Source organism: Morchella importuna, assembly GCF_003444635.1.
Source record: "Morchella importuna strain M04M26 chromosome Unknown Morimp01GS008, whole genome shotgun sequence".
Taxonomy (NCBI): Eukaryota; Fungi; Ascomycota; class Pezizomycetes; order Pezizales; family Morchellaceae; genus Morchella; species Morchella importuna.
In genome coordinates, this window is record NW_025763405.1 from 102,689 (window position 1) to 124,884 (window position 22,196).

General features: G+C 45.2%; 3 protein-coding genes across 3 annotated transcripts; 1 reads left to right on the forward strand and 2 right to left on the reverse strand.

Moving 5' to 3' along the window:
• Positions 1-8,538: 8,538 nt before the first annotated feature.
• LAJ45_03556 (uncharacterized protein) lies at positions 8,539-11,556 on the reverse strand (the record flags this gene model as incomplete). Its single annotated transcript, XM_046113141.1, has 6 exons — positions 8,539-9,785; positions 9,929-10,273; positions 10,351-10,773; positions 10,911-10,958; positions 11,052-11,147; positions 11,235-11,556. The coding sequence occupies 6 exons, from the start codon at positions 11,554-11,556 to the stop codon at positions 8,539-8,541; spliced, it is 2,481 nt and encodes an 826-aa protein (XP_045973434.1).
• Positions 11,557-14,805: 3,249 nt separating this feature from the next.
• On the forward strand, positions 14,806-15,976 carry LAJ45_03557 (uncharacterized protein; the record flags this gene model as incomplete). Its single annotated transcript, XM_046113142.1, has 3 exons — positions 14,806-15,493; positions 15,562-15,864; positions 15,936-15,976. 3 exons carry the CDS (start codon positions 14,806-14,808, stop codon positions 15,974-15,976), a joined length of 1,032 nt encoding a protein of 343 aa, XP_045973435.1.
• Positions 15,977-20,615: 4,639 nt separating this feature from the next.
• LAJ45_03558 (uncharacterized protein) lies at positions 20,616-21,207 on the reverse strand (the record flags this gene model as incomplete). The annotated part of the gene is made up of 2 exons (XM_046113143.1): positions 20,616-20,853; positions 20,963-21,207. 2 exons carry the CDS (start codon positions 21,205-21,207, stop codon positions 20,616-20,618), a joined length of 483 nt encoding a protein of 160 aa, XP_045973436.1.
• Between the last annotated feature and the right edge of the window lie 989 nt (positions 21,208-22,196).

The window sequence follows — 22,196 nt, forward strand, 5'->3', positions numbered from 1 at the left end:
ATTCTCCAGCAGTTGATGAATAGGTTTTGGGCATGTGTACGTAGGCAAGGAAGAAGTCAGGTGGGGCGCTGGTTTAGTGTGGCTAGCCTTACTTGATGCGACTTATTTTCGTCCGGTCATCCACAGCTATACGAGAAAAATTTGCTAACATGACCTTTCTATCTATCCTTACTTGCAAAATATTGTCAGCTGATAGTTCAGATGAATAGGTCTTCCAATCAGAAGGGACTTATTGATTACTATACTCTATCTCTAATCTCTATCTGAATCCTTATTCGCCAAACATTGAATATATCGGAGGTATGATCTTCTGTAATCCTTTCCATCCAGATGTGGCTTTTGCTGCTGCGAAGCCTGAGAGCGGTCATGGATGTTCAAACACATATTTCGGCATAGATACCAACAGAATTGAATCAGAACGGCGTGCATAGACCATAAAGAGCTCTCCCATTTCACACTCACACGGAGGCTTTGAAATACTCGATGTATGGGCGCAATCACCTCTGCTATACGTCAGTATTTTGGACATGATGTTTTGAGGGGGAGCACCAACCTCAGAGACACTTTCGGGGGGCGGTAGGTATTAACAAAGGTCAGAACTCTAGTTTTCTATACAAATAGTCGCATTCTTAGTTTCTAGCCATGAAACGCTTCTCGATAAGATTATTCTGCGATGGAGCGGTGCAGATAGACACTGTCCGTCATTTCACATATAGTCATTGCAAAGACAGTGATCAGTCGGCCAACTCGAGCTTGGAGGCTGGTGTTGTATGTGTGGTGGAAGGTTTTCCTTTCGATATAGGTGTCAAGGAAAGATATTGAGGAGCTGGTTCCAATGTTGTCAATGTTCCCGAAGGCTCTTCTGTTATTCAACCGACGAACAATGGATGGTTGGGGACAGATTGCAGTCGAGGATTGACAATCGGTGGGGTAGTGGGCGAGGAGATAAGTCTAGGTTGGTCTCACAAGCAAGCGCAGAAAGCTGGGTTCGGAGTTATTGTCGATTACTGATAGATAGTTCCGGCGCATTACGTCATTCGTCAATGGCTCTCAGTAGTTATACATCAGGAAATTCTCGAGGTGGTTGCCCAGAGCTGGAGAGAGTCAGTGCACGTGGCTGGGTGATAGGCCGACATATGCATCAGGAGTGAATAATCAACAGCTCTTTCGATTAATTGGTATTTCCGTACACAAGACTTGTGACAAAGACAATAACATCCACTGCTAAAGATGACCCACCACGTAGGTCAGGCATAAGACATGTTGTTTTTCGAGTTTATTCCTAGACAGGAAGTACTGCTATGGACCTTGAAACAACAGACCATGCGATATGGAACATGCCTTGCACAGGTTGTTTCGCTCTGAGCGGGAACCTAAGACACATCTGTTAGCAAGGTTTCGAAATGAGTATATTCAGCCACATCCTGTTGGGACTAGCATGATGAAGGGTTATCAGTCTCCCATCTGACGGCCCCTTTCTATCAGGAACTTTACAAGTGATCATATGGGACCGTATTAGATATGTATTCCGATGGGTTAGTCAACCTGTTGTGAAGGTCTCGCTTTCAATACAAGTGGTACCTGTAGTATGCTGGTGGTTTATGAACAAACACTGTGGGCGGGCCGCCGACAGACACCCAGAACAGCGGTACTCCCTTGGAAGAGATCTATAGCTAATGTCATAGCACTGTGAGGATCAGGCACCTCTGCGTAAGCTGACAGGTGGTTAGTTTCCAGTAATTACTCTCGATAAGGTGGAATAAGTACCATAATGGATGGACGATAGGCAGACACATTAGGTAATTACACATAGAATTCCCAAGTAACAGGCTGTGCTCTCTTGGGGACTACCTACTGCTGATTCTAAAGCACTCCATATGTTACTTGCTTTTGTGGAAGAGCTAACAGCCTGTCAAAATCCAGCTTTCACTGTTTGTAAGTTGAGTTGAGTTGAAATGAGCAACAATGATTGACACTGATCAGACACTATGAGTGAACTGTTATGCCCCAACCACGGACGGCTCTTATCCAGGGATGTCCTTGGTTGATATGTAGTAAAAGGGTTTTTCATTTTAAGATGCTCTGTGTAGGTAGCAATAAAAGATCCTTTGAGTCTTGATCCTCCTGTAGAGAAGGATATAGACTCTGGACTCTGGGTATTCTTTCTTGATGTACCGCCGGGGGCACTGGTGATGGTGGGAGATGGACCATCAATTTTCGTCTTGTCAAACACGCCTTCCCGGGCTGGGTACTCTTGAAATAAGGCGCCCGGCACGTTTCATAGTATTGGATGATTCTCATCATTTTATTATAGTATTTGTCATTGGCAAATAACTCACATTCCTATTAGTTATTCTATTATTCACATATCCATGATTCATTGTATTTCTTTCGTACTACCTCTTTTTAGTATAAATACGAGGCATTCCTCCTTAGCTAGAACAATCAATACGATCAATTACTTTACTACTTCTCCTACATATCTTCTTTAGGTTATGAGCCTGGAGACCACTCACGCTTAAACACTCTTCACCATTTTTACCACAAAGTACACTTCCCCATTTCACTTTCAATCATGTCTGAAAGGAGTATCAAAATTCCCGCCCTCCTATGCAAGCTGAATGGTCAAGGCCATTACACCGTGTGAAGGAACCTCGCTCCCTGCATGTTGAAAGTTCACGATCTGTGGAACTTGGTAAATGGTTCGAGCAGGCATCCCTTACGGACAACCACCCCCACTACTGTAACTACCATAGCACCACAAGTATCAAAAAGCACTGTTGAGGCTGAGGAAGATGGAGAAGAAACCTCCGACAATGCCGAAGAAATCAGCTACTAGGATAAAAAGGAAAACCATGCACTTGTATTCCTTCGATCTAACTTCGAATTCGAACGTATTCCCTCGCTCACATTGGCCAATACTGCTCACCACCTCTGGACTCAGCTAGAGGACAGAATTGATCTAAAACTATCGCCTCCCTCCACTAACTCCTCATTAAAGTCGTCACTCTACAATATACACCCGATAAGGGTATCAAGGAACATCTAACCCAGTTTAACACTCATTGGTTATCTCTCCTCAATAGAACTAGTAACTCTACAGATGAGGCCAAGAATCCATTCGGTTACCACCTTTACCAACTCGCATTTGTCTCAGAAGTGAAGGCATCCTTCCTACTCCTCTCACTCCGGCACGAATCCCTCGAATCAGTTGTAGACAACCTGCAAACCAAGCCTAACATCACCTTCGATGCTGTTTACAAAAAGATCTTGGATCTGGACTCACGGTACGACAATAATGGACAGGCAGCTGGAGAAGCCTACACAATCAGGCGAGGAAAACCAGGACACGGAAACAAAATCAGGAAGCCACTTAACAACGAAATAGGTAATCGGAATATCACATGCACTTGGTGCACCAAGAATGGGGAACATGCAAAAAGCCACACGTACAAAAACTGTCAGAAACTCAAAGCTTTCAGTGAGAAGGAGAAGTCTGCTGCATCTGTCAATCTCAACGTTGCGTCCAGCACTGCATTTCACACAAAACTCGACCTCTCTTGGATCCCCAATCTTTCTGGCCTTTCCGGACTCGAAGAAACAGATGTATTCACAATACCAGTGGACTGCGACCTCACCAACTTCTCAGTTGATACCTCGGACATGACTATGGAAGACGACTTTGGCTTCGTTGCAGGATCTTCCACCTCCCATAATAAGCCATCGATATTCGACCCTGTTGCAACCAACTACATGACCGGAACACTGGTTACGGAGCACACTCCCCATACTGGTACAGTTACCGTCGGAAGAGGTGGCCAACTACAGATGACCGGAATAGGCAACGTTACCATCAAGAGATCACATGGCCTGATCACTCTGCAGAATGTATTCTTGATTCCCGAACTTGGCAACACCAACCTGATGTATTGGTCTTGGATCGCCAGAAAGGGATTGACAACAATTGGGATGGAAGTCGGCTTTAACATCTACAAATGGAATAGTACGGATATCATCGGGTTTGCTAACGCAAACAGTACTGATCTCTACACTTTTGAAACCAAGGAACCCTGCGCACACCTCTCTGCTGCCACTAGACTTTATGACTGGCACGAACGCCTTGGACACCTTCTCGCTTCCTCACTCTCATGCCTTCGCACCATGGTCGCCGACCCCAAGTCTCTTCCCACATCTGGTCACATGGAAACATGCAACACATGTGAACTCGCTAAGTCAATCAAGTCTCACCTCGCTTCCCTCACAGAACCACAATCCAAACGATAACTGGAACTAATAAACTCAAATCTGAGCGGTAAGTTTTTGACTCATTCTCTGGGCGGTTTCAGTTATATCACTTTCATCAACAAGAAATCCAGGTATGCTCACCTCTACTTTTTTAAAAAGAAGTCAGATGCAGCAGCTGCGACGCAACGGTATATTGGATACATGGAAACTCAACTGGATAAAACGATTAAAGGGTTTCGAAACGATAATGGTGGCGAGTACATGTTCAACGACCTCCTACAATTTTTTGAGTCCAAAGGCATAAAGCATGAATTCACTATACCTTACTCTCACGAGTCAAATGGACAAGCAGAACCCTTTAATAGAACGATAGCAACAATGGCACGATCCCTCTTGCTCGACACAACCTACCCAAGGACTCATGGGCAGAAGCGATCACTACCATGGTACATTTAAAAAACCAACTCCCGCATAAATCACTCCTAAAAATGACGCCATATGAAGCACTTACCGGCAAGAAACCCTTCATTGGGCACCTCCAATCCTTGGGTGAAACAATATTGATTTATATCTCTGTCGAAACACGACCATCTGGAACAAAACTGGATTGAATGGCTATAAAGAGACAATTCTGCAGATCCGGAGACTCTGAAAAAATCTGCCACATCTATATACCATTACAAACAAAAGTAGTTCTGTCTTGCATCAGCAAAAAATGAAGCCTCATCTTGAAACACCTGGGCGCTCCAGACGCCCCAGATGCTCCAGGCAATACAATGCGATTTCTTACCTGTATCCTGACACCTAAGTGCCCCGCGATGAGAGCTTTGCATCCCTTTGTCAAGGGACATTGTCGCGACAGGTCCAGAGGCAAAGTCACCTCCTGGCATCTCCACACTAGTATATCAGGCCCGGTTAACGGCTTTCACTAGCAGTTTTTGCTGGCAGAACGGCAAAAGATACAACGACTAGGACATGGTTGCCGCGTGACTGTCACATATATTCGTGTATTTGTCTATCTAGTTCTATGTACATCATGATATTTGCTAGCGCCCTACCTACCTCCGCGCCGCCTACCTCTGCGCCGCCTACCTGCCTGCTTGCCTACCCCTGCACCTGCTTGCGTGCCTACCCACACACCTTCCTGTCTCCACACGTCGCTGCCTACCTCTACCTCCGCACCTCGCTGTCTCAGTATAACAGGAAGCCTATCTCAAGCATTTACTTATCAAGTACGGTTTCAACTAATCCAGACCCGTGAAAATACTTATCGACAACAATGTCTATCTCCAAAAGTGAACAGAAACTGAGAAAATGGATGATGCAATAGTTTATTAGTCGATTATCGGTTCACTCATGTACGCAGTAATTGGCACTAGACCTGAACTAACTTACATCGTGACCATAGTCTCACAGTTTTCCTCCTGTCCTACCAAGACCTATCTAGCTGCAGTCCAGCGCGTACTTCGTTACCTCGAGGGCACTCTCGATTGGTTACTCTCTTAAGCCAAAATGTCACCAACTCCACTCATCGGCTATAGTGCTGCAAGCTATTCCTCCAGCATAGATGACCGCCTGTCATTTACCGGCCACTGCTTTATGCTAGGGGAAGCTCTTATCACCTATCACTCTTACAAGCAACGATCCGTCGCCACTTCTAAGACTCAAGCGGAATACATGACCCTTTTAGATACTAGTCGACAATTGATTTGGTTAAGAAATGCGATCTACGAGCTGAAATGAAAGCCGAACCTCTCTTTTATTCTTCGAAGCGACAACAATGGCTCTCTCTCCTTGGTGAAGAATTCTGTTTTTATAAAAACTCTAAACATATTGACGTACATTTCCATTATGTTCAGGAGCGGTTTGAGGATGAATTATTTGAACTGGAATATATTTCTACGAACGAGAATGTGGTGGATTTACTTACAAAGGGATTGAATAAGGGCAAACATGTTTTATTTTCTTCTACTATTCACTGTGGCTCACGAGGGGAAGTCTTGTATTAAGGCACTCAGTACATTTCATTGTATTGGATGATTCTCATCATTTCATTATAGTATTTGTCATCGGCGTATGACTCTCTTTCCTATTCGTCATTCTATTACTCACACGTCCATGAATCATTGTATTTCATTTGTACTACTTCTATTTAGTATAAATACGGGGTATTCCCCGTTAGCTAGAACAATCAATACGATCAATTACTTTACTTCTCCTACACACCTTCTCCGAGTCTAGGTACTCAATGGATATATGATGGGCTGGCAGAAGCTCCCTCTGTGGATGAAATTACAAGCAGTTCTCATCCATCGTATCAATCTTGATGGGCTTCATGGTATAGGGCTGTAATCGATGATTGCATTTAAATATTTGGTCATTTTCGGACGTACACAGTGGCCGGTGCCTGGATAGTAAATCTAGACGAGCGAGCCTTCGCAGCCCTGCCATGAAATAGTCCAGATATTTCCCACTCATTAGCTTCATACTGACTGTGTGAACTTGGCGTGCATTTGATTCCATAGATTGTTGATGCAAAATGTTCGGGATGTGTTCTTGCCCATTGGGGATACCTCGAATTTGCGAATGGACCCCTTTCTCTGTACACCCGGGACCTGAGCGGTGGGTTGGCAAATGGACTGGGCAAAAGCTAGTAAGATTGGCTCTTGGAACCAACACCCGAATTGCCTGGGTTCTATCAGAGGTCATATGGCTTTACTAGAGGTCATAGGATCCAAATAAGAGCTTGCAAAGGTGCCTGAGGCTGATAGAGGCTACAGTATGTCACTGAAGCCCGCTAAAAATCTTGAAGGTGCCAATTATTATTCCCGACTCGATATTTAGGGTCGCTAGTCTTTTTCAGAGGTCTCTGGTGATTGTAGTAGTCATCAGGGTTAATATAAATCATTATTAGTTATCAGGTGTTGATACTAAAACAACAGTTTCCCCATGCTGTTCATGAATAGACTGGTCCTGCCACAGATATATGAGCCTAGGAGTCCATTCACGAATACCTCAAGCCCGTTCGCGAATTTGTCAAGTCCATTCACGAATCTGTCATATTCGCGAATAGCCCGGAACAGATGGACTAATCACGCAGGATTATTGGTGGATGGGCGATCATACCCATCCCTCTGGTAACGGCGCTGCGACGTAGCTAAGATGTTAGGACGCGTGATACGCGGGCATACGTCAACAAGGGTGGGTGACAAAGTGAAAACCAGTTTGTATCTGGGCCGACGCGTGCTGTGGCTTGCCCGCGAGGGAAAAACTTGGTTGCATCGCTAGGTCACATTTAGCGTTTATGGACCCTAAACTCGACGACAACCGTCAGGATAGGGTGAAGTCTTAGGTCGGTAACCGTTATAGGCAGGTTCGCCATTGTCCGAGATATAATTCTACATTTAGAATCTAACTCCACATATACTCTGAAAATTATCCATTTTATTTGGAAAGATGGTGCGAAGACAGCAAACAGCCAATAGGAACGACAATTCTGTACTCGGGCAATTAGCCAAACCAGTACGAAAAAGAATATAGGAATAATAATCTCGAACGAAAGAACCGCGATCGAGTTGATAATCAATGAACTATATCCCACTTTAGAGAGGCAGAAAAAATCGAAAAGTTTCGAACTTCAATTGTTTGGATCCTGGATGACATTGATCGCTCAATTGAAGATCTTTGAGAATCGATATTTCCCGTCGCATATATCTGGATAATGATGCCTTTACTCACATTTGGTATGATAGAATCCTTTGTGCGACCGTTATCATATGATCCATGATCGGATGTATGTAGTACAGGATATTTGTATAACGCGCGCTACTTGTATATTGGTTTGTGATTAATGATCAAATATTCCAGCACAGCCAATCACAATATAACCGATTATTACATAGGAAGAATAGGTTGCCAAATTATATGCAGCTGCGGCTTACAATCGACCATTCTTTCAAGGATGTACTTAGAACATGGGTGAATATTTCACTATGTTTAGCCTACGGGTTTGCACGTTTTTTCGACAAACTTACGATTACTAAGACTCCACAGAATATACTGCCAGGGTAAATCAATGGTATATTTCGAGGTCTAGGATTCACTACCATTCATTTCAAGGTTCAGTTCACAGGTACAGCATCGCTAAAGTTAGAAGTAAGTGGTTATTCTTATATTTGAACACTTCACTTTGCTCTGTTCTCTCATAAGTATAATGACAGATGCCATCGGAACCGTTACACAACTGATATCTCATGAGTTTTCGGCCATTCACAATCCCCTAATATTTCCCTCCTAATAACGGTAAACCTCCTTCCCCTTTCTAGTCATTCCCTGCTCCTCCTCCTCTCCCATATTGTCATGAATATCCACCATTTCCTCATCTTCATCCACCTTCTCATCTTCGCCATCGCTAGTATTGCCCATCACTATGTCATCCTCATTGCTCGTACGTTGTTGACTCGCGCTGCTCTCTCCGGTTTGCTCCTCCTCTGGATCGCTAAATTCAGAATCGTTTTCTCTGATGTAGGTGTCGCAGGTTCTCTGGTGTTTCTCCAAGAACTTTCCATTGCTGAAAACTCTTCCACAATAACAGGTGCACGAGGCGAAACCGGGATGGGCTTTACCCATATGCCTTCGGTGAGAAGGTCCTCTTGTGAAGGTCTTGTTGCAGACCTCGCAAATTGAGTGTACTGGGTGAATCTTCCTGTGAAGCTTTAATGCCCAGCTTGTAGGAAGGATTTCATTGCAAATCTTGCATTGCCATCGCGGGATCTCTGGGAGGTTTAAAATCTCCACGTCGGTTCCTTCGTCGCGAGCTCTACGGCCGCGCATTGATCCAGTCGGACTAGCGGTGAATCTCCTCACCTTTTCGAGGTAGGCGGCTTCGATATACGCTGGCATCTCACCCTTATTGGCAAATGTGACATGCATGATGCCGTGAGTTAAGCTCTTTGGATGTTTGTTGATATTCGGGCCCTGTTTGAACTCGACGGGACCACAGGTCGATCCAGTAGCAGCTTCAATCAATGCACGTCTGTGAGCATCCGCAATGAGCTCGTCCAGCTCTGCGAGATTGGCAGCCTTTTCAATTCTTGTCTGCTCCAATCTCGCCTTGGTTCTGGGAGGACGGACGTAAGCCTTGTTGTTACTACCTCGTTTCTTCTCAGTAACAACTGCAGGGACGGTCGACGACGATGAAGCATCAGCCACGATAGCTGGGAGTGCGGGGACAATGATTGAAGGTTTGGTATTGGAAACGGGGATGATTGACGACGATGAAGCATTAGCCATGACTGTTGAGAGTGCAGGGAAAATGATTGAAGATATGTTGCTCGAAACGGGGATGGTCAACGACGACAAAGGACCCGACGTCTGAACGTCAGTCGACCCCTTTGCGTTCTCCATTTGTATAAAGTCTGTTAACGCATACCAAGTTTCGTGATCAGCATGTGAGGGATAAGACTCCGGGGCCACTGGTACTGATTGGTGAGCTGATTCGGGAACTGAATCGACCACTGATCCGGCAACTGGTTCCACAACTGATTCCACACGTATTTGCTTTGAGGCTGCGATGGCCTTTTTGGAGCGTGGCTTGCGCTCACTGGGCTTGCGCATACCGGCCTTGCGAGTAGGGGGGTGATAGTCCTACGGGATGGTCCGAGTGCAGGATGCATTTTATTACCAGTGACATCGGCCAGAGTGTTCTGAGACAGCTCCGTTAATTGTGTTTCGGTCGTCACTGGGTTGTCCAAAAATGCAGTGGGTGGGGGCTGGGGTTCATTGCCAATGACACCGGCCGGAGCGAAACGAGACAGCTCCGTTAATTGTGTTTCGGTCGTCACTGAGTTGTACCCAAGCTCGAAAAGCCCTGGGTCAATAAAACCTGAGGTGGAACCAATGGTAGCCTGACGGGGCGGTAGAAGGGTGCCAAACGCCTGTCGAGGCCCATTGGGGCCCTTCCAGACAGGAGAAAGTGCTTTATAAGGTTCATCGAAGTCATCCCAGACAGAAGTAGATTGTTGGGTAACTGTTTCAGATAGGAAAAGTTAGAAATAATTGAGGCACGAAATGAAACAGATATAGGGAAGTGAAGGGGGTTCTCACCTTCTTCATGGATAGGGGTAAGGAAAGCTTGGGAGACCGCTGTAGGTGGAGCATGCTCAGCACTAACACATCCCTCCGCAGCCATAGAGCCGAAGGTCTGGTTGGTAGACTCGTCAGCTGTAGGATGAGCCGCGTCAGAAACCCCGTGAAAAACGGGTGCAGAGCAAATATCTTTCGGGTCTGACTCCACCCCCAAAGTCTGAACTTCTACAGGATTCCCAACATTGTTCGTTCCCGCATGGATGGAACCAACAGAGGTCTTGTCTACTTCGCCATGGACATAGTCTCCATCTTGGACAAAGTTGGAGAAGATTATATCATCGTCTGCCTGTGGAGTGACCTGACGAAGTGACTGGGGCTGAAGAGCGACAAGTGTAGAAAACAACTGCATCTCTGGGGTCTCACAACGAAATCGCTCTTGGCCTGTGTAGAGGAATCGTAATTAGTATCATGGACGTGGTACAAAAGAAAGTAGGAGAAAAAGGAGCAGAAAATGGAAGGGTGTAATTTACATTGAGAAATATTCGGACCATCAGTGTCTCCTCCACCCCTAGACATACCCTGGGTCTCTTCCTGACCATATGTCCATGTAGGAGAGATTTCTTGAACTTTACAGAAGAAGGAACATGGTTAGTATCGTGGAGGAGGAACACAAAAAACGAGGGGGGAAAGATCGCAGCGGATGGAAGATTGTAACTAACATTCGAAACTGTCAAATTCTTCAAGCTCTGGCATTGCCCCCTGCAGGCTCTCGATTTCCTCTCCAAGTTCTGACCAGACATGGGCTTGTTCTTGAACTATTTAGAAAGGAGTATAATTAGTATCGTGGATGTGGAAGAAGACACACGAGGAGCAATAGCAGCAGATGGACAAATGCAACATACTTATAGACAAATCCCCAACATTATTCTCAACACTCAACCCAATCTCGGTTTCATCTTCAACATTTGAGGAAACATTGACCGGGCTTGAAGACCGGCTTCCCACATAGATGACATCATACATGCCATCTTCGTCCACAGACCCCCCTTCTTCTTCACCTGAATCGGAGGCTGAAATTGATGATTGTTTATCATCAGACTCTTGTTCGGACTGTTGTTTGAACTCTTCGTTTTGGGAAGCAGCTTTGGCTTCTTGGCTCGCTTTGCGGGCACCAGCACGGGTGAGACGGGGGATAGGGCTGACTTTGGATTTAGTTTGAGCCATTTTTGGTATGGTGACACAAGACTAAGATAACTCTGAATAAGAGACTACGATAGAGGGAATGGAGAGAAAAGGTGGTTGTGGCTGAAAGTGTAAAAAGAAAGGTGAAGATAATCTTGATCGACAGCAGAAGGAGGAATAATCTGCTATTAGAACAGCAGAGAGAGAAGAGATAAGACGTTTATCAAACTAAACTGGAGGCTGGTTGATGCTCTGTCAAGGAACAGACACACGATAGTTGTTTAACCAACTCTTTTTAAATGAAGTTTTGAAACGTACCGGAGGGGGTAGTGAACAATAATTTAGGAGAGGAAGAACTTGAATACGAAGTGGATTAATTTGGTTTGGGAAGGTAGGTATTTCACATACGCTGTGTGCTGAGCGGGCCTTGGCATTTTGCTCTTCGTGTTGGAGATGTTCGAAAGTTTCCAGCACAAAGCCTTTTACGATCCATGCGCTTCTAAAGCGGCTGGCTAAAAGGTCTCTGCCAATAAGAATCCCTCGTTAGGCGGGAGGACTATTTCCCTGGCGTTTTACTGGCTACTGCGAATGTCACTGTTTACAGAGAATTGAGAGGCAAGCTCCGTTTCTACAAGTTAATCGCGCTAGGACAGCCGTCATGGGCACTCAATTGAGAGTCTATACCGCCCTGATTGGTTGAAAGATAAGAGGGAACCTGCCATGACATTCCATAGGCGACTGACTGAGAAAGAGGTCATTGATGAGGACGGGAGAGCAGGGTACGGTATGAGAGGGACGGAGGAAATGGCGGTGAACAGAAGGTGGCGTTCAAGACAGAATGGCGCTCTAAGGAGCGATAGAGGAGAGAAGATAATGTCAATTGCGGGCGTACTTGCACTGTTAAACTTGGGAAAGGGAAATACAGAAAAATGAGCAGATCGTGAGAATGTACAGTGCGAAGCATCACAGGCAGGATGGAGCGCAACTTGAGTACTAGAAAGATAATTAAGATCGTAGTTCAGGGTTTAGATACGTAAAAACCATTTGTTTTAATCTCGATTTATTTCTGCTCTCGAAAAAGTGATCCGGCGAATTTTGTATCGTGGATTTCCTAACCGCCCGATAAGCACCAAAATGGTAAACCACGAATCAGTACTTAGGCCACGTTAAACCCTGTTAAAGAGCCTGTTTTGATATTAAAGGAAAGTCGATCTCGTGGTCACCGCTTGGTTGGCTGTTATTGGTCCTTTACGGGATTTTTGAGCGTAGACCTGGACCAGTGTATTTGTGCTTTCGCTCATTGAGAGTGACATGATGGTGGAGAATATAATTTCGTTTCGCCCGTTTCGCGTCTTGCCTGGGTTCTTGTTATGCTTTCCGACCCTGCCCTTGAACAAAAGTGAGCCAGCGGGCATCTTGCATGCCGAGGGATCCTTAACCCTAACCTTCATTGTGAGTGATGAATCATGATTGTGCCTAGCTGACAAAGCATCTTTTGAGATTCAGGTTTGGGGATCCGAGGAACATAAATGAGGCGATTTGGTCGGGTTCTGTTCCACCAGTTGCCGAAGTGGAATCCGGGTGTGTAAATCCTACGGAGAAACAATTCATCATTCTCTACTCCCAAGGGGCTTACGGCTAGCCATAGATCTTGAGCAAGGGTGCTTGAGAACTCAAGACAGTTAATGCAGGGAGGAAGAAATTATGGGTTGGATCAGTCGTCAAAGGAGAGACAGATAGATTGTAGTTGCACGATCGGTGGGAATGTACCTGCGAAGGTGTAGCTAGGAGGGGTATAAGTTCCAAAACCTTTTTCCTCACGATCTTTCTCCGGACAGGGAGAGACAGCGGGGGGTACTTGTTTGAGAGTAAGGATGATTACAATGGGGAAACATGATTAGAGACGAGATAGCGCCTAGAGACGGATACGCATGGCCTATGGGAGGATAGGATGGATGACTTTATTGTTCTGGTCGGTGGTTTTTCAGCAAAGCAGCTAATGAACATCGTCTGGCTTCTGTAAGCCCTGATCAATAGCGTGATCTCTTGTAGCAAACTATCAATGACTTTGTCGTTTAGTAGAGTTGTATAGTATAAGTGACTTCGTTCTTTACTACTCAACTAAACTAAATCACAAGGTCGAATGTATCACCACCGTTAATAAATGACTTGTCGTTTAGAGATATATATTGATCAATTTAATTTATTCATGCAATTAATGAATTAAAAAAAGAAAATCAATTTATTTTATTATTTTTAATGCTACTGCTGCTGCTACTGCTACTACTACACCCACTGCTGCTTCTGCTTCTGCTTTTGGTTCTGATGCTGCCCCGCTACCTCGCCGCTGCCCTGACTCTGCTTCTGCCTCTGCATCTGCCAATTAGTAATGGCTATGCCAATCAGTGGGCTGGATATGACCTACCTTGATACCGGTGATGGTGATGGTGACTCTAAGCACCGAACTACCTTAGCAGAAGTGAAACATAGGGGAACAGGTGGGAAACGTAGGGAACAAGGGGGGAACGTAAGTGAATAGGGGGGGGGGGGAGTGGAACATGCAACGAACGGATGGAAACAGTTGGGCAATGGAGGGGAATAGATGGGACACTGATCTAATAAGATGAACTTGATAGAAATTGGGCTGAAGGGGATGATGCTGAGTGCGTTGGTGATGACTACCGTGGAACTGTTGATAGTGTTGAATTGTTGGCGTTGAAGAAGAGGAAGGCCACCCGTGGTGGTGCTTTTATCGCTGGCTGCTGGCAGAAGGCATTTACCTAAATGGTCATTTAGCTGAACAGTTGTCTTTTTATTTTAAACAGCGAAGTGATTTAGCTAAATGATATAGTAACCTACAGTTGTCCTCTAGAGGATGTGAGACTAAATATTAGTGGTAAATGTATAGGTAGGACTAGGGCTTTCTGACGAACTGTGGTGCGAAGGTCTTTCTCTCGCGGTGTATACCCCGGGCCAGAACGAGGAATAACCGCGGCTTCTACACCCAAGCCTGGTCCACGCAGCTGTACATGATATTACCCGCTGGGCGTAGGCGCCGGGGTTTCCACGAAAGGAAATGCACCCACAACTTATATTCCTATCCTACATCTTTGAATCGTTTCAACCCACACACCCGGACCCACACACCAGACAAAAATCAAAGAATTCACAACTGAAACGAGAAACAAAATCTTTAACTTGTTCGATAATTTCTTTGTAAGCTCGACATTTATGTTTTCTCAAGCTAACCCAGCCCAGAGGATATCTCCTTCTTCCCACGGAACCCTGAGAATGAATGCTTCCTCCCAGGCCGGGGACCTTGAGGTAATGGGCCTCACTGGGCTCCCCACTAACGATGAACTCGAGGTCGCTCACTACCCCCAACAGACATCTCCCTCCTCCAACCTTGCCGAAGGCCTCTGGGTCTACATCTCGGGCGAGACTGATTCAGACCACCTTGAATATCCCGAGGTCTCGGCCAGCCCTGATCCCATCATATCCCCTGAATACTACTGGCACAACCCCTACGGAAATCAGCCCGACATTTCTTTCTTCCAACGATTCATTCGCTACGTCAAGCGTCATTGCCACAATGTCATTGTTAAGGTTGTTTGCAAGCTCTCAACTAAAACTCGCCGTAACTCTCATCAAACTCCTATTTCCACAATGATCACTATTGATTGTCGCATTACCGATGTTGAAACCGCTGCTGCTATCACAGTTTACGACAACATGCGTCTTCGGCCTCTTGCTGCCACATCAGGACCAACAGTTGGGGAAGTGTTGGATACTGTGCTCCCAGCCTCCGTCCACAGGGCAGAGTTTACCAGGGTGGACATCGCGAATGCCCTCGTCGACTCGTTGAGACTTGAGAACTTCATGGTTTCTGATCAAGGATGTCGAGCAATCAATTTGGCTCCCCCGGCTCCAGTTCATGTGCCTGGTCAAGGTGTCAGAACTTTAACTTCTGTTGCTCATGGTTCGTACTCCCCCCTTCCTGACTATGATATATCTTGATGGTGTTACTAATTCGATCGTCTGTTTTAGGGAATTTGAATGAGTTTGTGGCCACCGACACGTGCATTACCACTATCCAAACAACTACGCCGACAACATCTATCGAGGCCCTAAACACTGTCCGTCCTCGGTGGCTTGCTGGTCCAGCGAGACAAGCAGCCCAAGAGGTATTCAATGCGGATCCTTCGAGCATGATGGATGCGGTAGTCGACTCGCTCACGCTTGAGAACCAGTCAAACAGGGATCTCAGATACAGGGTTGTTGATTTGGCGCCGTTGGCTCCAGTTCATATGCTCGGAGATCATCGCAGGGTTTCTTCTGAGGTATCTTACGGTTAGTCCATCTACCTTGCGGCCTTCCTCTATGTTTGTGAATTTCTTTGCTAATTCCTGTTTCATCTTTAGGAAACGTCCATGATGACGGGCCTGAGGTCCTTGAGCTTTAGTCTATGCTTTAGATTTAGATCTTGCAACCATAGACTGGCTGCGACCACTCGTTAAGATCTCTTTTCTTGTAGGTCTTTCTCCTTCTTCGTCCACCTTGCCTTCGTCCCTCTTCTTCCACTACTAACCCACTGCATTTCGCTATCAAATTGCATACTAATCCTTCCCGTGTATATAGGCTTTATATTTGTTATTTCTGTGTCAGAAGTCTCTCTCATAGATTGGTCGCGATCATTCTTTGAGATTTTCTTGTGGGTTACCTTTCTTCTATCCTCCTCCTCCTTCTAACGTTTTCGTTGTGCTAGTGTTCTCATTTCATTTGCTACTCGTAGCCTAAAACACCATGGGACTCTTCACTTTCATACAGTTTCTTTAAGCATGTAGGTCTCCGTCACACCTACTCCTAGGTATACTTCCAAGAGGAACATCGTTCTGATCTGCGCGTTTCACAGAGTTTCTCATAACGCTCGAATATTTGCTTTGGTCATTTCTCGATCGGTAAAAACTTGTGATAGACTGGACTGTTTTAAGATTTAAGACGTGGAGTCACAGGAATTGGAGTGGATAAAGTGAAATAGCTTATGTGGTCAAACTACACTTTTTAGACGGTCATGCTCGCTAACATTTCATGTTATCGTCAGATTGGTTCTATAGGTATAGAATTATATTTTAAAAAGTAATTCGTGCTGTCTGTGTGTGTAAAAAGGTAAAGGCCATGAAGCAATCCTTAGATCGCTCACCGAAGAGATCACAAGGATCAGAAAGCTTTCTAGATCGAATTTCATCTCTTCTCGAAAGAATACGGAGCGACCTGAAACACAGAGGGTCGTTCTTTTAATGATCCTAGACACCCGCTTTCCCACTCTCACGATGGCTAAAACCTCTCCTCACTTGTTCAAATCACCAAATTTTCCACTATGCCCCTGCGTAGCACCCCGTGAACTCTCCTTGCAATATCTCTCTCAGTGTTACTCTTTCTAAGCTTTGGTTCCTTCAGTACTGTCCTACAATGTCTCGTTGGCCGTTGCTACATATTAACGGCTCACTAATTTACATATGATTCGTTGCGGTGGGAGTATGATTATTCGCCTCTAAGCTATGTCAGAGCAATGAGGCGCAAAGAGCTTCTTAGCTTGGGAAGCGATTAGGTAAAGAGGTCGCACAGCAGACGTGTTCGAACCGAAGAGTCGCTGTATCTGTATCGCCCCCCCGCTTCGAGTTTCGCTGTGCAAAAAAAAAAAAAGGAAAAGGAAAAAAGCTATCGTGGAGTCAAAAATGGTTCTGCACCCTGCTTGCATGGCGCATCAGCCCATTTCATATATAGAAAGGTTTACCTATCGCAATTCCATGCGGCCTACAGTTATTTTGAGCTTACATGAGTAAGCCGGGTAATGACTACGCAGGATAGTGATGATCTCAAGCCCTGTGGCACATGGAAATCAAGGCGCCAACAACCTCTCTCATGTGATGAACCTCCCCTACGTGAAATGGGCTTGGTTTGTAAAATCTTTTTCGCGCATATGTGGCAGGTTAGGGTCATCACCCATGACACCCATGCCAAGTGATATTAACACATCTGCGACAAGAATGTCTTCGACTAGCACGCTTTCCCATCAATGAGCCCAAACGAAGGAGGTGATCAAGGTATAGAGATAAGCTTGGTTATCGCGCGTGAACGGCACCCATCGGTCCTATGTCAAGTGTTTTACCTATTTCCCCGACGACAAAAGCTTCACACACGTTTATCCAAAAGCAGAGATAGAGCAGAGGCTGACGAATAGATGCCAGGCGAAATTAAATTAGGAATCTAGACTCGGGGCCCGGTAGATTTGTTTTCGCTGGTTTTTGTTGTCTTGCCGTGTCGTCAAATCTTGAGACCAGTAACTACTTTTCTCACAACGCGTTAGACAGCATTCTTCACACACGAACGACTAAGTTCGCATCGGTCATCCCCGTTCAATACGTATAGAATCATGAAAGCCCTAACGAGAAAATTAGTTTATTCCTAAAAACTAACTGCACTGTGGGGTGATTTACGCGATATATACCAGTGCTGTAGACGATTCAGCGGGCTGATAGGACGGGAGTAGTGTAGAGGGCGCAACCTGTCCAAAAACTGGGTCTGTCCCATTGGCGTTGCCGTGCTGACCAGGCAATATTTGATAGTACTTTGACGGATACCTCTATTAATGAGGATATTGTTGAGTCAAAAAAAGCGGTCTTTGCAAACATGTCCGTCGAACTTGCTCCAACTATATTGATTAAGGCGGCAATATCACATCTCTCACAAAACACTATATAACCAAATAACACTGGTGGATTGTATTTCTCACCGAATGAATATACTGTTCAGATTAGTTGATAATAGTGGAGGATGTTCGTATGGTATCTGCTATCTAGATATTCCCTACATAGGGCACCTATCTCACTCAAACAGAATAGACTTCGATCGGCGGAGTGCTATAATGGCATGATGATACACATATATCCCACGCGAGATAATTAAATTCCAGAACCACTACTTCTATTTCTGCTGGAAGTCAGGCTAAATGCGACTTCATGGCACAAGCTTTTGTCAAAGCTTCTAATTTTGCTCCGTGGGCAGTAACTCGCGCTCACAAACACATCTCATATACTAATACTCTCAATTATCGCAGACAACGTCTACAGGGAGAAACCTTTCCGGTAATCCGAAGCAATGTCCAGAGGCTACGCTGCTCTCTCCTGGGAGCGGTCGATCTATTCGGACACCCTTCCGCCCCGTGAGATAAGCATCAGGAGGAAAACACTTGTTTTGAGTGATGTTTGCTGCTCTACAGGACGCATCCAATGTCACCTTAACATTGCCAACCTTTCGGGACCGGCCACAAACTGAACTAACAAACACAGAGACAAAAACCCGCCCAAGCGACGACCGCTTGCTCCAAGATGCTGTTTCGGAAGGAAAGGATCGACCTTGCATATGCAAGCCACCGCCAAGTCTCCAGCGGACCGTTAAAACCTTATTTACAGAACACACAAGCTAATCCTTGTGTGGTTAAGCCCCTCGTGTAACAATACAACGTCGTCGCCATCGCTGCTGCCGTTGCCGCTTTGGCCACAAGGAGAGAGGTACAGCCACGGGGAAACACCGAACCCTTTTGACGTTTTCAAAACTCATGACAAGCAACTGTTGTAGACATCTCACGAACACCGGCAATCGACGAACAACACTAAATTGTTCCCCAAATACCCAAGCAAGTGACGAACAAGTAGATATAGCTGAATACTGCAGGCAGTTCGCAAACACCAAGCCGGTCATGGGTGAAAATGACTACATGAGAACGACTGAGACACTTTACCACCAGATCCAGTGTTTTATAAGCTGTAAACTGCCCGATGCTTTGTCAGGTTCCAGGCATTATTACTCGGAGAAGATTTCGTGCGGACCTTGCGTTCTCGGGGTGGTGGTTTTTCTTGGTTTTCTTCTATTTGGAGAAATTTTCGCGAACTGCCTAGGGATAATATCAGAGTACGATAGATGATTTGTTCATCGCTTGCCTAGGTATTTGGCGAACAATTTGGTTTTGTTCGTCAATTGCCCGTGTTCACGAACTGCCTACAACACGTTTGGATAACTTCCAACCCAATGAGAAACACCCTCTCGTGGGACTTAATGACTTGAGGCATCTGGATTAGTTACAATTAGATTGGGCAGCATGAGGTAGTAGAGATTGTCCATGTACATCAGACGGTATACCCTGATGAGCATTTCAACTCCTCTGCGTCACTGACACTACGCCAATCACGCTCTTACACATGGTCAATCACTAGGCCAAAATCGAAAGCTCGCCTCGGAGCTGTCTGTTATTTCATTGTTTGATGCTCATACTCACTTACTTTTGTACCTTGTTTTTTTGACTTCATTTTGCGCTTCCCCTCATCCTGTGTTCTGGGCCTTGTGACTCATCCCTTATTAAAAAAAATACTTTCTGTTTTCTGTATAGTTATTTTGAACTTTTCTCACCGCCTTACTTTCCCTTCCCCTGTCATTCTCAATGTTATGTTACTTCGATTCTACTTTTTTATTTTTTATTTTATCTGCATATTTTCTGACCATCCCGTTTAGCGTGCGACAATAAAAACTACTAGAATGCTATCCGTATAGACTTGAAAAATCTCTCGTATTCGTGGTTACTAAAATCAGAATGAAATGGTGGTTCCCAGAGACATAATCATGCGATCCAATATGATTTTCCGAGATCGATACGATTCACTTAGATCGTTGATCAATAGCATGCGGCATGATATTGGAAAAGAGAATATTAAGATAGCATTTTTTATTATGCACTTGAATTCACTATAGCAGCAGAAGCTCTCATAAACCTGGTAATTGAAAGAAAGTGCCTTTAGACATTAAACAACCGAAGACCAAAGAGGATCGCAAGAGTAGCTTCCACAGGAATATACAAAAAGCGATAGGAATTCTCTCTACGATGTTACTCCATAAATCTGGATCTACCAGCAATAACCCCATGGCCCGGCCCCCGGAGGTCCCAGGATTCAAAAGCCTCAATCAAACCTGATGACGGTACGTGATATGTTTGATTTTTTTATTGAGTGACGTTAATATAATAACTAGTAGTGAGAGTAGTATGGCTACTACTCCTCGTCACTTTCCTCCTCGTCACTTTCCTCCTCGTCACTTTCTTCCTCGTCCGTCGGTTTGTAATTACCACTCGTATCGTTGTGGATCTCCTCGTCCATTTTAGCATCATGCATCTCCTCATCGCTTTCCTCTTCGTTGTCCCCTTTTTCTTCGTCCCCTTCCGCCTCGACCATTTCGTCATCCTCCACCTCCTCGTGATACACCTCCTCGTTGTCGCTCTCCGAGTCCTCGCTAAGGGGTATTCTGAAAGAGCCATATATTCCACGCTAGGCTGAATGCAGGTGTGTGTGAGCAACTGGATTCGAGGTTAAAGGAAAGAGAGGGCAAGAGCTTGACTTACGAGTTGCAATGGAAGAGATGGTATTTCAAGTGGCGGTACACATCAAGTTCCAATTTCAAATAGCGGATGGCTTCTTGAAGATCAAACCCGTGCTGGAAGCCATACGGAGGTTCACACCTACCAGACTGAAGTTCTTGCTTGCAGCAACCGATCTGGGCTTTGAGGTCGATCATGAGTGCGTCGAGGTGAATGATGACGAGGGCACAGTTATCGGCAATCCAGGGATTACTACGGGTACGGGGCATGCCTGCCATGAAGCGTGGAAAGGTCCGATGACGAATCCATTGGTAGAAAATGTAAGGATGGTGAAAAACATAACCCATCAGGAGGAAAGCCATTCTGTGGGTACGTTTCTTTTTTTGTAAAAAGAAAGGCTTTGGTCGTTCATAGTTTCGGAGAGTATGAAGGTTTCGAGCTTGTGTTTAACCTGTGTGTTTGAGAAAGATGGGAAAGGATCAAGCTGTGGAGAGCCCTTTGGTTATTCAAGCTTTTAAATACACTCAGGGTTCGCTGTTTATGTGTTGTGAAGACTGAGTGAACGATGATATGCGATGATGGTTCTGCCAACCGGAGTTTGGGAAGATTCAAATTTATATGACTGTGCCATTTAGTTTATAATTAGCACCACGGCCCACAAAATAACCATTGTGCAAGGAGAAAATTCTCGAAGACAATGGCTAAGGACGATCACGTGGAGCACAATCGGCTCTCTTGAGCTCAGCTGGTAGAACTGCAAAGAACGCTAAAGAGAAGGTAGAAGTATACTGTCGGGGCTCTAAAACCTAATCTTTCCTGATTGCTCCTAGACTGTATATAAACGATGGATTTCTGCCCCCGCTAATATTGGCCAGTAAAATAGCCGCTCATCTACCTTTCTACCCGCTCGCACAAATATTATGCACCCCTTTTCAGTTTAGGGCGCAGCGCTTTTTGGTTGCATTCATGAGGCAAACAAGAAAAAGATCCTCAAGCTTGTCCCTCTTTTATCCGACCGGCGGGTCCATATCGTTTGGCCTGGACGTAGCTATTCGTGGATATAATCACATTGGAGCCGTGTAACCCGAAAGCTTTGGGCATTGAATGTGTATTGAGCTTCACATCTCTATATATATATAGATCTGGGGATGGACAAGAAGGGCAAAAAAATCATGAGAAACATATCTGACCTGTCAGGTCCGAGGTAACCAAGCTGCAAACCTCCTCGGGAATAGGGAGTTTGTATCCTTTGATATGT